This window comes from Myotis davidii, unplaced genomic scaffold (assembly GCF_000327345.1).
Source record: "Myotis davidii unplaced genomic scaffold, ASM32734v1 scaffold284, whole genome shotgun sequence".
NCBI classification, from domain to species: domain Eukaryota; kingdom Metazoa; phylum Chordata; class Mammalia; order Chiroptera; family Vespertilionidae; genus Myotis; species Myotis davidii.
The window spans coordinates 2157394-2170725 of NW_006295261.1; the positions used below are offsets into that span (position 1 = coordinate 2157394).

Below are 13332 nucleotides of genomic sequence, written 5' to 3' on the forward strand. Positions count from 1 at the left end.
GGTCCCCAGCCAGGGAAGAGCCTGCAACCTAGGTACATGCCCTTGATCAGAATTGAACCCAGACCCTGTGGTAGGCAGGCCGAGGCATTATCTACTGAGCCAAACCAGCTAAGACAGGATATGATATTTCTTATCCCTCCAGCAGAGGACCTTCATTATTTTCTCCAGGAGTGAGGTGGATAAACCCTACATCACCTTCTTGGATTCTTGTTACCCAAGTTACTAAGAATATTACCAGAGGCATACAGGGAGCTTAGCCAATGAGCGGTCAGAAAAGGTGTTTCCTCTGTAGTTCACACCAATCCCTGGCTCTGCCCCTGTCTAGGCCTCAGGCATCTGGCTGGGGCTTTAGGCCTGGGCAGGGGACCCCCAGACTGCTCCTATAGTAGGCTCCGCCCCTTCCCAGGCCAGAGGAGCGTTAGGCCTGGGTAGGGGACCCCCAGTCTGCTCTGATCACCTGCCCAGGCCTAAGACCTCTGGCTGGGGCATTAGGCCTGGGCAGGGGACCCCCAGCCCACTATGATCGTAGGCTCTGCCCCTACCCAGGCCTCAGGCTTCTGGAAGGGTGTTAGGCCTTGTCAGCCAGCCCGCTCCAATTGCCTACTTAGGCCTCAGGCCTCTGTTTGGATAAGGGACCCCCAGCCCACTCTGATCACAGGCTCCATCCCTGCCCAGGCCTCAGGCCTTTGGCCAGGGCATTAGACCTGGAGAGGGGACCCCCAGCCTGTTCTGATTGCCTACCGAGGCCTCAGGCTTCTGGCCGGGGGTGATTGCCGGCTCCGCCTCCACGGTTCCGATCTGCGGCCCGGATCTGGCACTGCCCGCCCCACCTGCAGTATGCAAATTTAACAGTTACCTTTGTTGGGTTAATTTGTATACTCTTCTGATTGGCTGGTGGGTGTAGTGAAGGTATGGTCAATTAGCATCTTAGTCTTTTATTAGTGTAGATTTTTCATACTGTTCTCTCAGTAGCTGTTAATAGATATTAAGAGCTTTACTAGATACTTTTTAGGTCTTATTGAAGTTTGAATATAAATCTAAAGACATTTAATAATTTTAATGATTTTTTTCAAATAGTATCTCTGGTGATTCAATATTGCTTTGTTTAAAAGCAGAAGAAATAGTTCACCAGCATCCTAAAATATTTTGAAAGAATCAGAGCCCAATATTTGGAGCAAGTGAATACCTAGTGAAATGGAGAGAAACATAGAAAGTAATATAACCAGTTGTTTTCTTCCAAATTTAAACAAATCTTTTTTCCCCCCTGACAGCTACAAGTGAGCTTGCTCATCGATATAAGGATTTGGGAAAAGAATTTTTCAAAGGCCTGTAAGTTACAATATTGAAAAGTCAAATTTAATGTTTCTAACAACATGCTATTATTCTGAAGTTCTTATATTCCCCTGTCTTTAGAGTCCAGACCCAAGAACAGTATTGTCTAATAGAATTTTCTACATTGATGAGACCATTCCATATCAATGCTGGCCAATATGGTAGCCACTGGCCGCACATAGTTGTTGAGTACTTTTAAAAACTATATATTTTTACTTATTTCTGAGAAAAAAGGGGGGGGGGGGGAGAGAGAGAGAGAGAGAGAGAGAGAGAGAGAGAGAGAGAGAGAGAGAGAGAGAGAGAGAGAGAGAGAGAGAGAGAGAGAGAGAGAGAGAGAGAGAGAGAGAGAGAGAGAGAGAGAGAGAGAGAGAGAGATCAATGATGAGAGAGAATTATTGATCAGCTGCCTCCTGAGGATTGAGCTTGCAATCAGCACGTGTGCCCTGACCTGGAATTGAACTGTGAACTCCTGGTTCATAGTTTGATTCTCAACCACTGAGCAACACCAGCCAGGCTGAGTACTTTAAACACTGAAAGCACAACTGAGGATCAGAAGTTTAAATTGTATATTGTATATAATTTTAATTAATTTAACTATATAGTCACATGTGGCTGATGGCTACTGTTTGGGGAAGTGTAGTAGCTCTGGAACTCTTACCTAAGCTTGATGGAAGGAAAATCTTATTATGGTTCCTTTCCCAGCACACACTCAGATTCCTTTACCTAGCAAATAGATCTCTGGTTTCTCCAGAGCATTTTAATATTTTTTTAATCCAGTAAGAATTAAAAAATAGTTTATTTTTTAAAGATCAGTTTTATTCTATATCCTGATCAAAGGAGATGTGTGTTTGTTTTAAATAGTCCAAAGGTCTATGTAACGCCCCTCATCTTAACAGGTCTATTTAGCATGCATGTTGCTTTCTTACTCTGTATGTGTTCATCTACTAACATAGATATGTAAATATGGTGGAAGTGTATACCCTCTTTGTTTGGAAAACCACCTATCCCTGGTTAGGCCTGAGATAATTGCTGATGTGAATAGTTTTTCAGGATAATAGTGAGATGCATAAAATACTATGGGATATATACTGATAACAATTTGTTCTCTAGCATAGCAACTGACTTTATATTAAAGTTTATTATACTACGTTTTCCTATGTCCCATGTTTCAGGTTGCTGGTTGACTTTTCTCAGTTTCTCCGGAAGTCCCCTTTAGATGCGATTGTAAAATTAGCAAATGAACTAACAGACCTGGCAGATGTATGTGCTCTTAATGAGTTAGCTGAAAATTGTGGCAAGTCACTTGTAAGTACACTGTGATTTTCAATATTATTACTTTTTATTTTAAGTAATCCTGAGCATTTCAAAGGGAAAAGAACCTATTTTGGCTTTCTTAGTTATTACTTAAATGATTATATTTGAGAGAAACACTCACAAATGGGTAGAACCATCGTACCTTCTGTGATAGAGACATTCTAGCTATGTCCACAGTTTTCAGGCATTTCTTTATTGAGACCACACACAGTGAATTTGTCATTTGTGAACGTCTCTTTGTTTTAAATCTGAAGTTTGAATTGCTTTCATAGAGGCTAATACTAATAGCATGGTTTTTAATTTTCAGAAAGCACTTGGGTGATTTTTACGCTAATTTTGTTGGCTGGATATAATAATAGTACAGCGATATATTCCCCCTTTTAAGGATATTCATACTTTTATATCAAATCAAATCTGAAGGCATTAATGTTTTAAAGGATTTTGAGCTTTTGCTGTTTCCAGATAGGTTTTTGTTGTTGTTAATCGTCTCCTGAGGATTTTTTTCTAGAGAGTGGAAGGGAAGGCAGGAGGGAGAGAGAGAGAGAAATACATCGATGTGAGAGAGGTACATAAATTGTCTGTCTCCAGCATGGCCTCCCTCCCCCACCTCCCCCTGTCCAGGGATTAAACCTGGAACCCAGGTATGCACCCTTGACTGGGAATCTAACCAACAATCCTTGGGTGCACAGTCTGATGCTCTGACCACTGATCCATACCAGCCAGGGCGTAAAGTCCTTTTTTCATTTATCACTGAAGCTATTCCTCCTCTTATTTCTCTATATATGTGTCTCCCCCTGAAGTCAGAATCAGTACTTTAACTTCATACAATATTTTGACTCTAAATGTGAATAATAAATATATATTTTTGAAAATCAATAAATTCTGTCTTAAGCAGTATATTTTCCCTGGTATTACAAGTATTTTCATAATAAAAGTGAATGGGGATGGAAATAATTCCTTTAATGCAATGGCTTTTGAGACAACAGTTTCTGAAATAAAAAAGATTTATATTTTAATGCAATAACAACTAATATATAGTGAATTGTAGTATTTCTCAGTTTTAAAACAGTATCTACAAAAAAGTTGGACCTATCAAAAGGGAGTAGGTCAAATAAGAAACTATCCCAACACTTTCTTCTCTGATGTGAATTCATCGCTACTTAGAGGAGTATTTTCCCTTGATTTTTATTATGATTGCTTCCAGTCTTTAGCCTCAAGTGAAAATTGGATTAACACTCATTCTTTAAAGCCATTGGCTGGCATGTTGCCCTATTGTCTTATTCGTGTGACAGTTACTTCTTAAAAAAATTACAGATAGGCCTAGCCAGTGGTTTAGTGGTTAGAGCATTGGACTGTGCACCTGAAGGGTCTCAGGTTTGATTCCTGGTCAAAAGCACATATCTGGCCCCTACCCTGTTTGGCTCAGCAGATAGAATGTTGGCCCTAGAACTCAAGGGTCCCAGGTTCAATTCTGCTCAAGGGCACTTACCTTGGTTGAGGGTTCCTCCCCGACCACACTCCCTGGTGCTCCTCTCACATTGATATTTCTCTCTGTCTTTCCCTCTCTCTTCCATTCTCTCTAAAAATCAATGGAAAAATATCCTCAGGTGAGGATTAAAAACCAAACACAAAAAAGAGCACATATCAATCCCTGGTCCCACCTGGGGCTTGTGTGGGAGGCAACCAATTGCTGTGTCTCTCTCACATGGATGTTTCTCTCTCTCGCTTGCCCTCCTCCTCCCTCCCCTCCACTCTCTCTGAAAAGCAATGGAAAAAATATCCTCAAGTGAGGATTAATAATAAACAAACACAAATTAAAAAGAAACATAGATGATGAAATTAAGGGAAACTAACCCTGAGAAAAAGTGGATTTCTATATGACTTCCTCAGCAAGGTTTACATTTTTAATATTTATTTCTTGTGTTCAGTTGAATCTCTTGGCGACCTGGCTGAGTGCTGCGCAAAACAAGAACCTGAGAGAAATCAATGCTTCCTGAAACACAAAGATGATGATCTGGACATCCCTCCATTGGCGGCAACAGACCCCAGTGCAATATGCACTGCCTTTCATCAATTCGAACAGAAGGTTTTGGGAACGTAAGTAACTTATGCTTCAAGTTTAAAAATTATGAAATAGGTTAAGACTCAATGATAACAATTATTACCACAAAATATTTCCAATATGAAAACTTAAAAGCTTTTGTTCTAATGACAAATAGAAAGAAATATTATTTAATGATATAAAATATCATTTAATGATATTATTTAATGATATAAAATGTTACACAATAAAACATTTGATCAATGATCTGTTGGAATCCATGAGAACAGATATGATCTACATGAAAAACATTGACAAGTATTAAAATATTATGAAGATATATATTTTGCTATTGCCAGAATTAACTTCATTTTAGTAAGTTAAAATGTATTTCTCTTATATCACCAATACTTAATTATTTTATATGTGTGTATACACTTTATATAGGTATATAAGTTTAGATTTTTCAATGACATAAAAAATGACAAAGGAAAGGTCAAATTGAGTTTAGTAAGTCAGATGTCTTTAGGTTTTGGAGTTCCTAGAGAAAATGTTGATAATAATTGTTCCTGTAATCCTGTCTGCTACAGAAAAGTGACTGCCTGTCCTTCTTTTTAAAAATTTAGGTTCATATATGAAATTGCCAGGAGACATCCTTACTTTTATGGCCCAGCGCTCCTGTACTATACTCAGGAATATAAAGGAGATTTGACAGAAGGCTGCCAAGGTGCTGGTGCAGATGCCAGGCTGGGCCCAAAGGTATGCCCAGCAGAAAAGAAGAGCCAGTTCAGACTCAAACCTCAGATTTGGTGCAGCTTTTGTAGAGCACCTAAGTCTCTGATAGAAACTTCTTTACCTTCAAAAAGCCTTCCTTACTCTTACCCATCCCAAAGATTCTTCACCCTCTTTGAAGGCCTCTGACATTCTTATTCCTCCTTGGATCTGATAGAAAAAACCACTGTGTATGTGTCTAAATACCCCTGTTATTTTATAGTGAAATACAGAAACTCATTAGTTAAATTGCACAGCAAAGAGCCACAGCTTTTGTTTATCATTTTTGAACCTTTCATATTGGGGATAAAATTCAAAGTGGAGAATTTCACTGCTACTAGAAGTCTGGGGTTAGTCATTCATTCTATAAATATTTATTATGCACTGATCATGTTTTATAATTTATTTATTTATTTATTCATGTATGTATTTATTTTTTAAAGGTATTTATTTTTAAATATATTTTTTATTGATTTCAGAGAGGAAGACAGATGGAGAGATGAGTGAGAATTATTGATCGGCTGCCTCCTACATGCCCCTTCCTGGAGATCAATCTCAAAACGAGGGCATGTGCCCTGGCCAGGAATCGAAACCTGGTGTCCTGGTTCTAGGTGGATGCTCAACCATAAGCGGAATTGGCCAGGCTACTAGGGAGTTTATTGATGTGAGAGTTGGTAAAGGAGGGATTTAAATGAATTTATGCAAAATAAAAAAATCAGTAAAATTTTATTCCCTGGGATATTAGTGTATTTTCCCTTCTGTTCCCTTTTCCCTGGCAATGCCCCATGCTGGTTGTTCATTATCTAGGGCAGTGGTTTGCAAACTGCGGTTTGAGAGCCACAGGTGGCTCTTTGGCCCCTTGAGTATGGCTCTTCCACAAAATACCGACTTCTGCGCATGGGCCACGAAGTTTCAATTGCACTGTACGTGTGTGCCTGCACTTGGTATTTTGTGGAAGAGCCACACTCATGGGGCCAAAGAGCCGCATGTAGCTCGCGAGCTACAGTTTGCCGACCACAGATGGGCTTTCACTATGACCAAACTGATTTTTCCTCTAACAACATAGCAAAATAATTATTTTCCAACATTGAGTATTTGGGACTTTAGGTGTGCAGTATGTCTTTAAAATTTAATTTTTCATAGTCTCATCTGAACTTCTGAAGGGCTGTTTCATGTAGAATTATTTTTCTATTTTATTTTCCCCATCACCATTTATCCTCCTGTACCCTCCTCCCCCTCCCCGCACCTTCTTACTCCTCTTAATCACCATGTCCATGAGCTTTTCCTCTCTTTTTTTCTTTTTTTTCATGTGAAATTAAAAATCTTTTTTCAAAATTATTTCTTTTTCAGTTGGATGCCTTGCAAAAAGAAGTACTGCGTTCAGCTTACAGAGAGGAATTCAAGTGTTCCATGCTCCAAAATAGCGGAGAAAATGCTTTGCAAAAATGGTATTTTGAAAGTAGATTTGTACTTTATAATGATGTAAAGAATAATGGTTCAGTTGAAAAAATTGTACATTTTTACACAGTGTTTTTACATAAGTCTTTTTGGTTGTTTACAATATACAAATTTAACACAAGTGAAAAATCAGAGCATAAATGACAATTTCTCATTATTTTTAATCATATTTTCTCAAGGTACTCAAAAATTTTGAGGGTACCTTTTTTTATCATTCAAGACCAGGTATTTTAAGTCCCATTTATTTGTAAAGATTAGGGATCTTATTCTATTGGTCCATGATTTTTATACAGTTGTAGTCAGGGTCTTTTATTTTATTGCCCCCTGCAATCATCAGAAACTGCTTACTTTTTGTTCTGCTAATTAAATTCAGCCATCAAGATCACTTCTCATTTTCTCATGGCTCCTGCTCTGTTCTTAATCTCCTGTTGCCTGGGCCTCTATTTTTATATAACTTAGCTGGTCCTGGGAGAATCCATCCTTCAGCATCTGAGCCAATAAATCTCACCCTTGTCCCCAATCCCTCACTTGTTAGTCAACAATTCATTAGACAAATTAATTGTGTTTAATCATCAGAAACAGAGGATAAAATGAAAGGAAATAGACATTTATCAAGGTCTCCAGAAACCATCATTTGAACTATCTTTGCCTGTCACTTCTACTATCTGATCAACAAAATCAAGCAAATAATTTAAAAAAACCATCCCAATGTGGAACAATGCACATGTAAACAGGCTGTGACTGGTTTTGGGGAAGAAGTATCGTTGATCAGATGTAGGCAAGTCTGAAATGGTTTGTGAAAGCATGTGCATATTAGCCTTTCACATCTGTGATCAGGCTTGAGTCTGTGCTGGATCAATTTCTGGGTAAAAATATGTTAAACTCTATAATCTTAAAAAGTTATGAAATTTATTTTCTCAGCGTCCTTTGGCACTCAGGAGGAAGGCTTTTAATTAGATAAAAAAAAATAACTGGAGTTTGGCCTTTCCAGTTTATAAAGTGCTTTCCTATGCATCATCTAATTTAATTCTCACCACAGTCCTTTGATGCAGCACGCGATGGGTCTCTCCAAGACTGAAGCTCAGAGATTCTAAGTAACTATCCAAGGATCACACTGCTAATGAGCAGTAAAATCATATCTGGAAGTCAGATATGGAATCCAAACCTGATGCTTCTCAGATGTCCCCTCTTTCAGAATCCTCTATGATTTCTAATTTTATGAATCGCTTCTTTCTACCCACCACACACACTTTGAATAGATAATTCTGCCCTGAGCAAATATTTTGCCCTAAGATAACTTGGTTTAGAATTAGCACTAAAATATGAACTAATGAATTTTACAAATTATTTACATATTTTATTTTGTCCTCAATTTACTTGTTATAAGTAGTGTTTTTGTAGTGCTTTCACATAAAATATTCCATGTTAACAAATTGTGATGGGGAATTTTCCTTTTAGGTTCGTATCTGACCTGACCAAGAGATTTCCTAATGCTGACTTTATGATGGTTTCCAAATTGGCAACAGATTTTACCAAAGTCCACAAGGAATGCTGCCAAAGTGACATGCTTGAATGTGCAGATGACTGGGTAAGGAATGCTCAGTATTCTCTTAGGTGTCTTTGCTTTGGTAACATCCTGAGTGGGTACAATGACTCTATTTACTATAATTGGTGACAGCTGACAGTGAATTGAAATTGTCTTGTATGTCTAATATACTCAATTCTTTCCCTGCCTTGTGGCATGTTATGTGTGTATGTATGTATGTATTTATTTTTTGTAAACTTGGCTATCCCAGTCACAAAATGATCTGATACATACATTCACTAATTTGTAACCCTTTTCAGTCATATTGTACCTGAGAACAAAGGTTCAAACTGAAGTAGGACAGCTGCAAGGGTAGATTTCTATGAAGATTTCTTTGAGTACATGGTTAGAGTTGGAGAAGAGCTGGTACCTGAAAACACTGTTGGAAATTATGTAATTTTTTTCTATATATCCTCCCTTAATACACAAATATTTAGCATAAAATATCTCCCTCCCCCAATGTAAATATATAACCAATTACCAGAATCCTAATCTCTCGGAACACTTTATGGAAAATTTAAGGCAGATATTTTATATGTAAAAGTAGGGCCTGTGACAATGCTCTTGACTAATTTTTCAAAAAATCCCTTGCACTTTATTTAGTTATTTGGTTACACAATGCCTGTACTTAATGTCAGGGAATATTTGGAAAAACAATACTAGGTTTTATACATATGTGCTTTATTTTTTCAATTACTGTTTACATTTAGTATTATTCTGTGTTGCTTTCAGATGTACAGCGTAGGTAATTAGTACATCATGTGCTTTATAGTACAGAGTGGACCCCTGATATTTCCCACACACAGTCATTAGGATACTATTGACTATATTCCCTGTGCTGCAATTTACATCTCTGTGATTATTCTGTAACTACAGATTTGTACTTCTTAATCTCTTCATCTTTTTCACCAGCCTCCTAATACTGGGCTTCAATTTCAAAACTTAAGTGCCTTGACAGAGGAAATATAAAATTAATAAGTAACTGTTACTGACTCATTTTTAATCAAGTGGAAATATTTTAGTAGTGCTATCTGAATCTACAGATTTAGGAGCATTGATTGAAAATGTTCTTAGAAAGCAGGTTGGTATGTATATGGTCTTAGAATACAGTGGGCATGTTCTGCAAAATAATAAAAATTTAGAGAAAAACTGTAACGATGTCAATTCATTTTGAATAACTTTCATCAATTAACTTCCAGGCAGATCTTACAAAGTACATGTGTGAAAATCAAGCATCAATCTCTCCTACATTGAAGGAATGCTGTAATAAGCCTGTGTTGGAAAAATCTCACTGTCTTGCTGAGAAGGCAGGTGACAATTCAGCTGCTAACGTAGCTGCTAACGTGGCTGCTAACCTAGCCCCAGTAACTGCTGCTTTTGTTGAAAATAAGGACGTTTGCAAAAACTATATGGAGGCAAAAGATGACTTCCTGGGCAAGTAAGTGTATGAAGAATTATCCTTTCATAGCATTGATGTAGTCTGAGGATTTAGAAAACACTTCTAGCTTTTCCTTTGAAGGTGTTACATTTGTTGCTTGCAATGCTTATTCATCCTTTTCTTTCTGAGCCTTTAATATTTTGGGGAAAAGTTAATAATTTTAAAAAATAGTCATAAAATAATACCGCTCTTGGCAAAAGCTAAATCAATAGAAAAGAGAATACAAAGTTTTAAGTAGACTTTTCTATCATCCCTCCCTCCTCATTCCTTGCTCCCTAGGAATATTTCTGGGAATATCTCTAGAAACATTATGTATACACATGAATTATATACATATTATTCAAGTATTTATTCACATACTATTTCTTAAAAATACCATGACTTACATGAGTGAAACTATTTCTTGAACATACCATGACATGAGTGAATATAAGTCATACATCTTTATATCTCTGTATCTCCCTCTGTATCTGTCTGACAGCAGCATAGAAGTATAAAGAGAAGTATGGAGTCTGCTACCAGGTGCCCTATATTTGTTTGTAAATATCAGCAGTTTCATAGCATGACAAGGCAGCATTTAGTTAAAAGATAAAAGAAATAGCCCTGGCTTACATGCATGGCTCAGACCTGGTTAGAGTGTGCTGGAGAACCAACATGTCTTGGATATGCATTCTGGCCAAGGGCACGTAGCTGGGTTGCAGGTTCCTTGCCCTGCTTGGGGTGTATGGGGGAGGCTACCAATTGATGTGGCTCTCTCACATCAATGTTTCTCTCTCTCTAAAATCAATTGAAAAAGTTATCTCTGGTGAGGATTAAAAACAAGATAAGATCAATAATTATATATAGATAGTAAGTGGTGATAAACTTTGAATTTCAATTTTTGGATAAAATTCTGTGCACTAAATAATATTTCATAAAATTATGTAGCCTTCCAGATTTCACTCATACAGAGAGGAAAATAAAAATGTAAGAATATCTATCTATCTATCTATCTATCTATCTATCTACCTATCTATCTATCTACATCTATCAATCATCTATATCTATGAGAAGCTTTTTGAGATATAGTTCAAATCAAACAAGAGATACATTATAACAGGTGTTATTTACCAAACATTTAATATGTGCCAGTGTGTGTTATGCACAAATTATGGCATGTGTTTCTCAAAATCCACCTTATAACTTAGATTCTATTATTACATCCATTCTAAAGAGGAGGAAATTAAGACTCCGATAGTGTTAATCAGTTGCCTAAGGTGATATAGTAAAATCAGTGTTAGAACAAGGATTTGAATGAAGGTAGCTTTACCCTGAACCCCTAGCCCTTGGCCACCACCCTTTATTGCATGGGTTTAGTCAAATTGAGACCTTTGGAGTATGAGTCATGCTTGTGGTTAGTTAGGTGATTTTCTTGCTTCTTTGTTTAACAAAGTTTATTTTATTTTCATCTTAACTAGGTTTTTGTATGAGTACTCAAAAAGGCATCCCGACTACCCTGTTTTTCAATAGAATGGTAAATAAAACCTAGATAAGTCAAGAGAAAATGATTCGAATGCAGCAAGCTCTAATTTCAAAATCTTGACCATATCTTTCTACTTTCTCCATGTCCTGAGAATAAAATAAGATAAGGTGAATGTAAATGTTAATGAAAAGAGATGTAATTTAAATATGGAGAGAGTTAACCTGATTCTAAGGCTTATGAAGTATCAAGAGTTAAGGTATTAAGGGAGGTTGTGAAATCTATTTATTTAAAAAAATTTAAAATTTTTTTGATAAGGTTTAGAAATGGATATATAAGATATTATGTAAGGTGAGGGAATCTGTTCTTGAGGATTTTTAGCATATTTTGCTATGCTCAGATGGGATTTTAGCAGGCTTAAGTATTTAGCACCTTTAACAAATATACTGGTTTCCAAAGTTTAGATTTAGAGGGAAATCATTTTTTCCTCTACCAAGGACTTGCTGTATGCTAGGCACCAAGCTGAATCCATGACTGAAGGTGAAATCTCTTACTTCAGAGAGCTCAGAATCCAGATGGAGAGTTGGCTTTATAATAAAAATAATGCTTATAATCACAGCTATAATTTCTTAAGCATTGACTGTGTGCCAAGCACTGTTTTAAGCTTATCTTTTCATTAGCTCAATTCTTTGAGTTGAGTACCATCTCCATGCCTATCTTAGAAGTGAGGTTTCTAAAACTTGGTGATCAGAAGTAAAGTTCCACAACTAGAAAATGAGCAAATACCAGCAGTCACCCTGCAGGGCCTGAATATTCTTACCCACTACGCTATGCAGTTTGGAGGTACCTGAGAAGATTTGCATCAAAGATTTATTTATATGACTTTGGGCAGAAAGGAAGAAACCTGCATCTGGTCCTCTGGTGGAATCCTGTAAACACAATTCTTTTATCTTTTAGCTTGATGAATTTCAGCCTCTTGTGAATGAGCCACATGAAATAGTAAAAAAAACCTGTGAAGTTTTAGGAAACCTTGGAGAGTATGGCTTCCAAAATGTGTATGTATTTTTGTTTTTGACTAATTTTTTTCCTATTCAATTTGTAATTTTTAAAGACTTTATGTATATACTAGAGGCCCGATGCATGAAATTCATGCTAGAGTAGGCCTTCCTTCCCCCCGCTGTCGGCACTGGCTTCCCTCTGGCACCCAGTTCCAGGCTACCCTCTGGCCGCTGGCAGGCACTTGGGACCCATGTTTCCCTTGCAACCCCAGCTTCATCCAGAAAGACATCTGGAAGGACGTCAGGTCTAATTAGTATATTATGCTTTTATTATTATAGATACTCCCTGTCATACAACTTTCAGTCATTAAAATATAGTATATTTCTAATCCTCCTTTGACAAGAAAGACTGGATAATGGGAGATGAAATAGTTGATGGTTTGAAGAGACCTATATTTGAATGAAGTTTTAAAAATTACCCTCTTGAGACTGGGAAGGAAAATACAAAATCTTTTCCTTGGGATATAGGAACTGCGGATGCTCTTTGAGTGTTAAGGAATAGTTTATGAACAAACAAAAGAGAACAATGCTTTCCAGAATAAGAAATGGTTTGTCTTGAGTAGCAGTGGCTCAGAAAGTACTGTAATATATGAGTCGATAGACTAATATCCTGATCTAATAGAGCCTTACATATAGTGGTAAAATCAAAGGAGGGATACACCACCATTAGGTAGATATTTACTGTTCAACTTAGTCTTGTCAGCACTCTTCTAACTGTGGGTGCTAGGGATAGCAATAATTAACAAGTCCCTTCCCTTGAGTAGATTACAGCCATATACTGTATACTGCCTTACAATGGTGGTTGGAATTCCTAATAAAGGATTGGTAATTTGTGCCAGGTTAATGGCATACTTTGTCTCTCTTAATTTAATCCCT

General features: G+C 37.2%; 1 protein-coding gene across 1 annotated transcript in view; it reads left to right on the plus strand.

Annotated features, from left to right (window-relative positions):
• The first annotated feature begins 2935 nt into the window (after positions 1–2935).
• LOC102772889 (serum albumin) overlaps positions 2936–13332 on the plus strand; it is an 11674-nt gene continuing 1277 nt past the window's right edge. The window contains 10 exon segments of the mRNA XM_015567920.1: positions 2936–2964; positions 4537–4743; positions 5314–5446; positions 6809–6906; positions 8375–8504; positions 9701–9939; positions 11397–11436; positions 11569–11574; positions 12063–12096; positions 12291–12453. Coding sequence (XP_015423406.1) covers positions 2936–2964; positions 4537–4743; positions 5314–5446; positions 6809–6906; positions 8375–8504; positions 9701–9939; positions 11397–11436; positions 11569–11574; positions 12063–12096; positions 12291–12453 — 1079 coding nt within the window.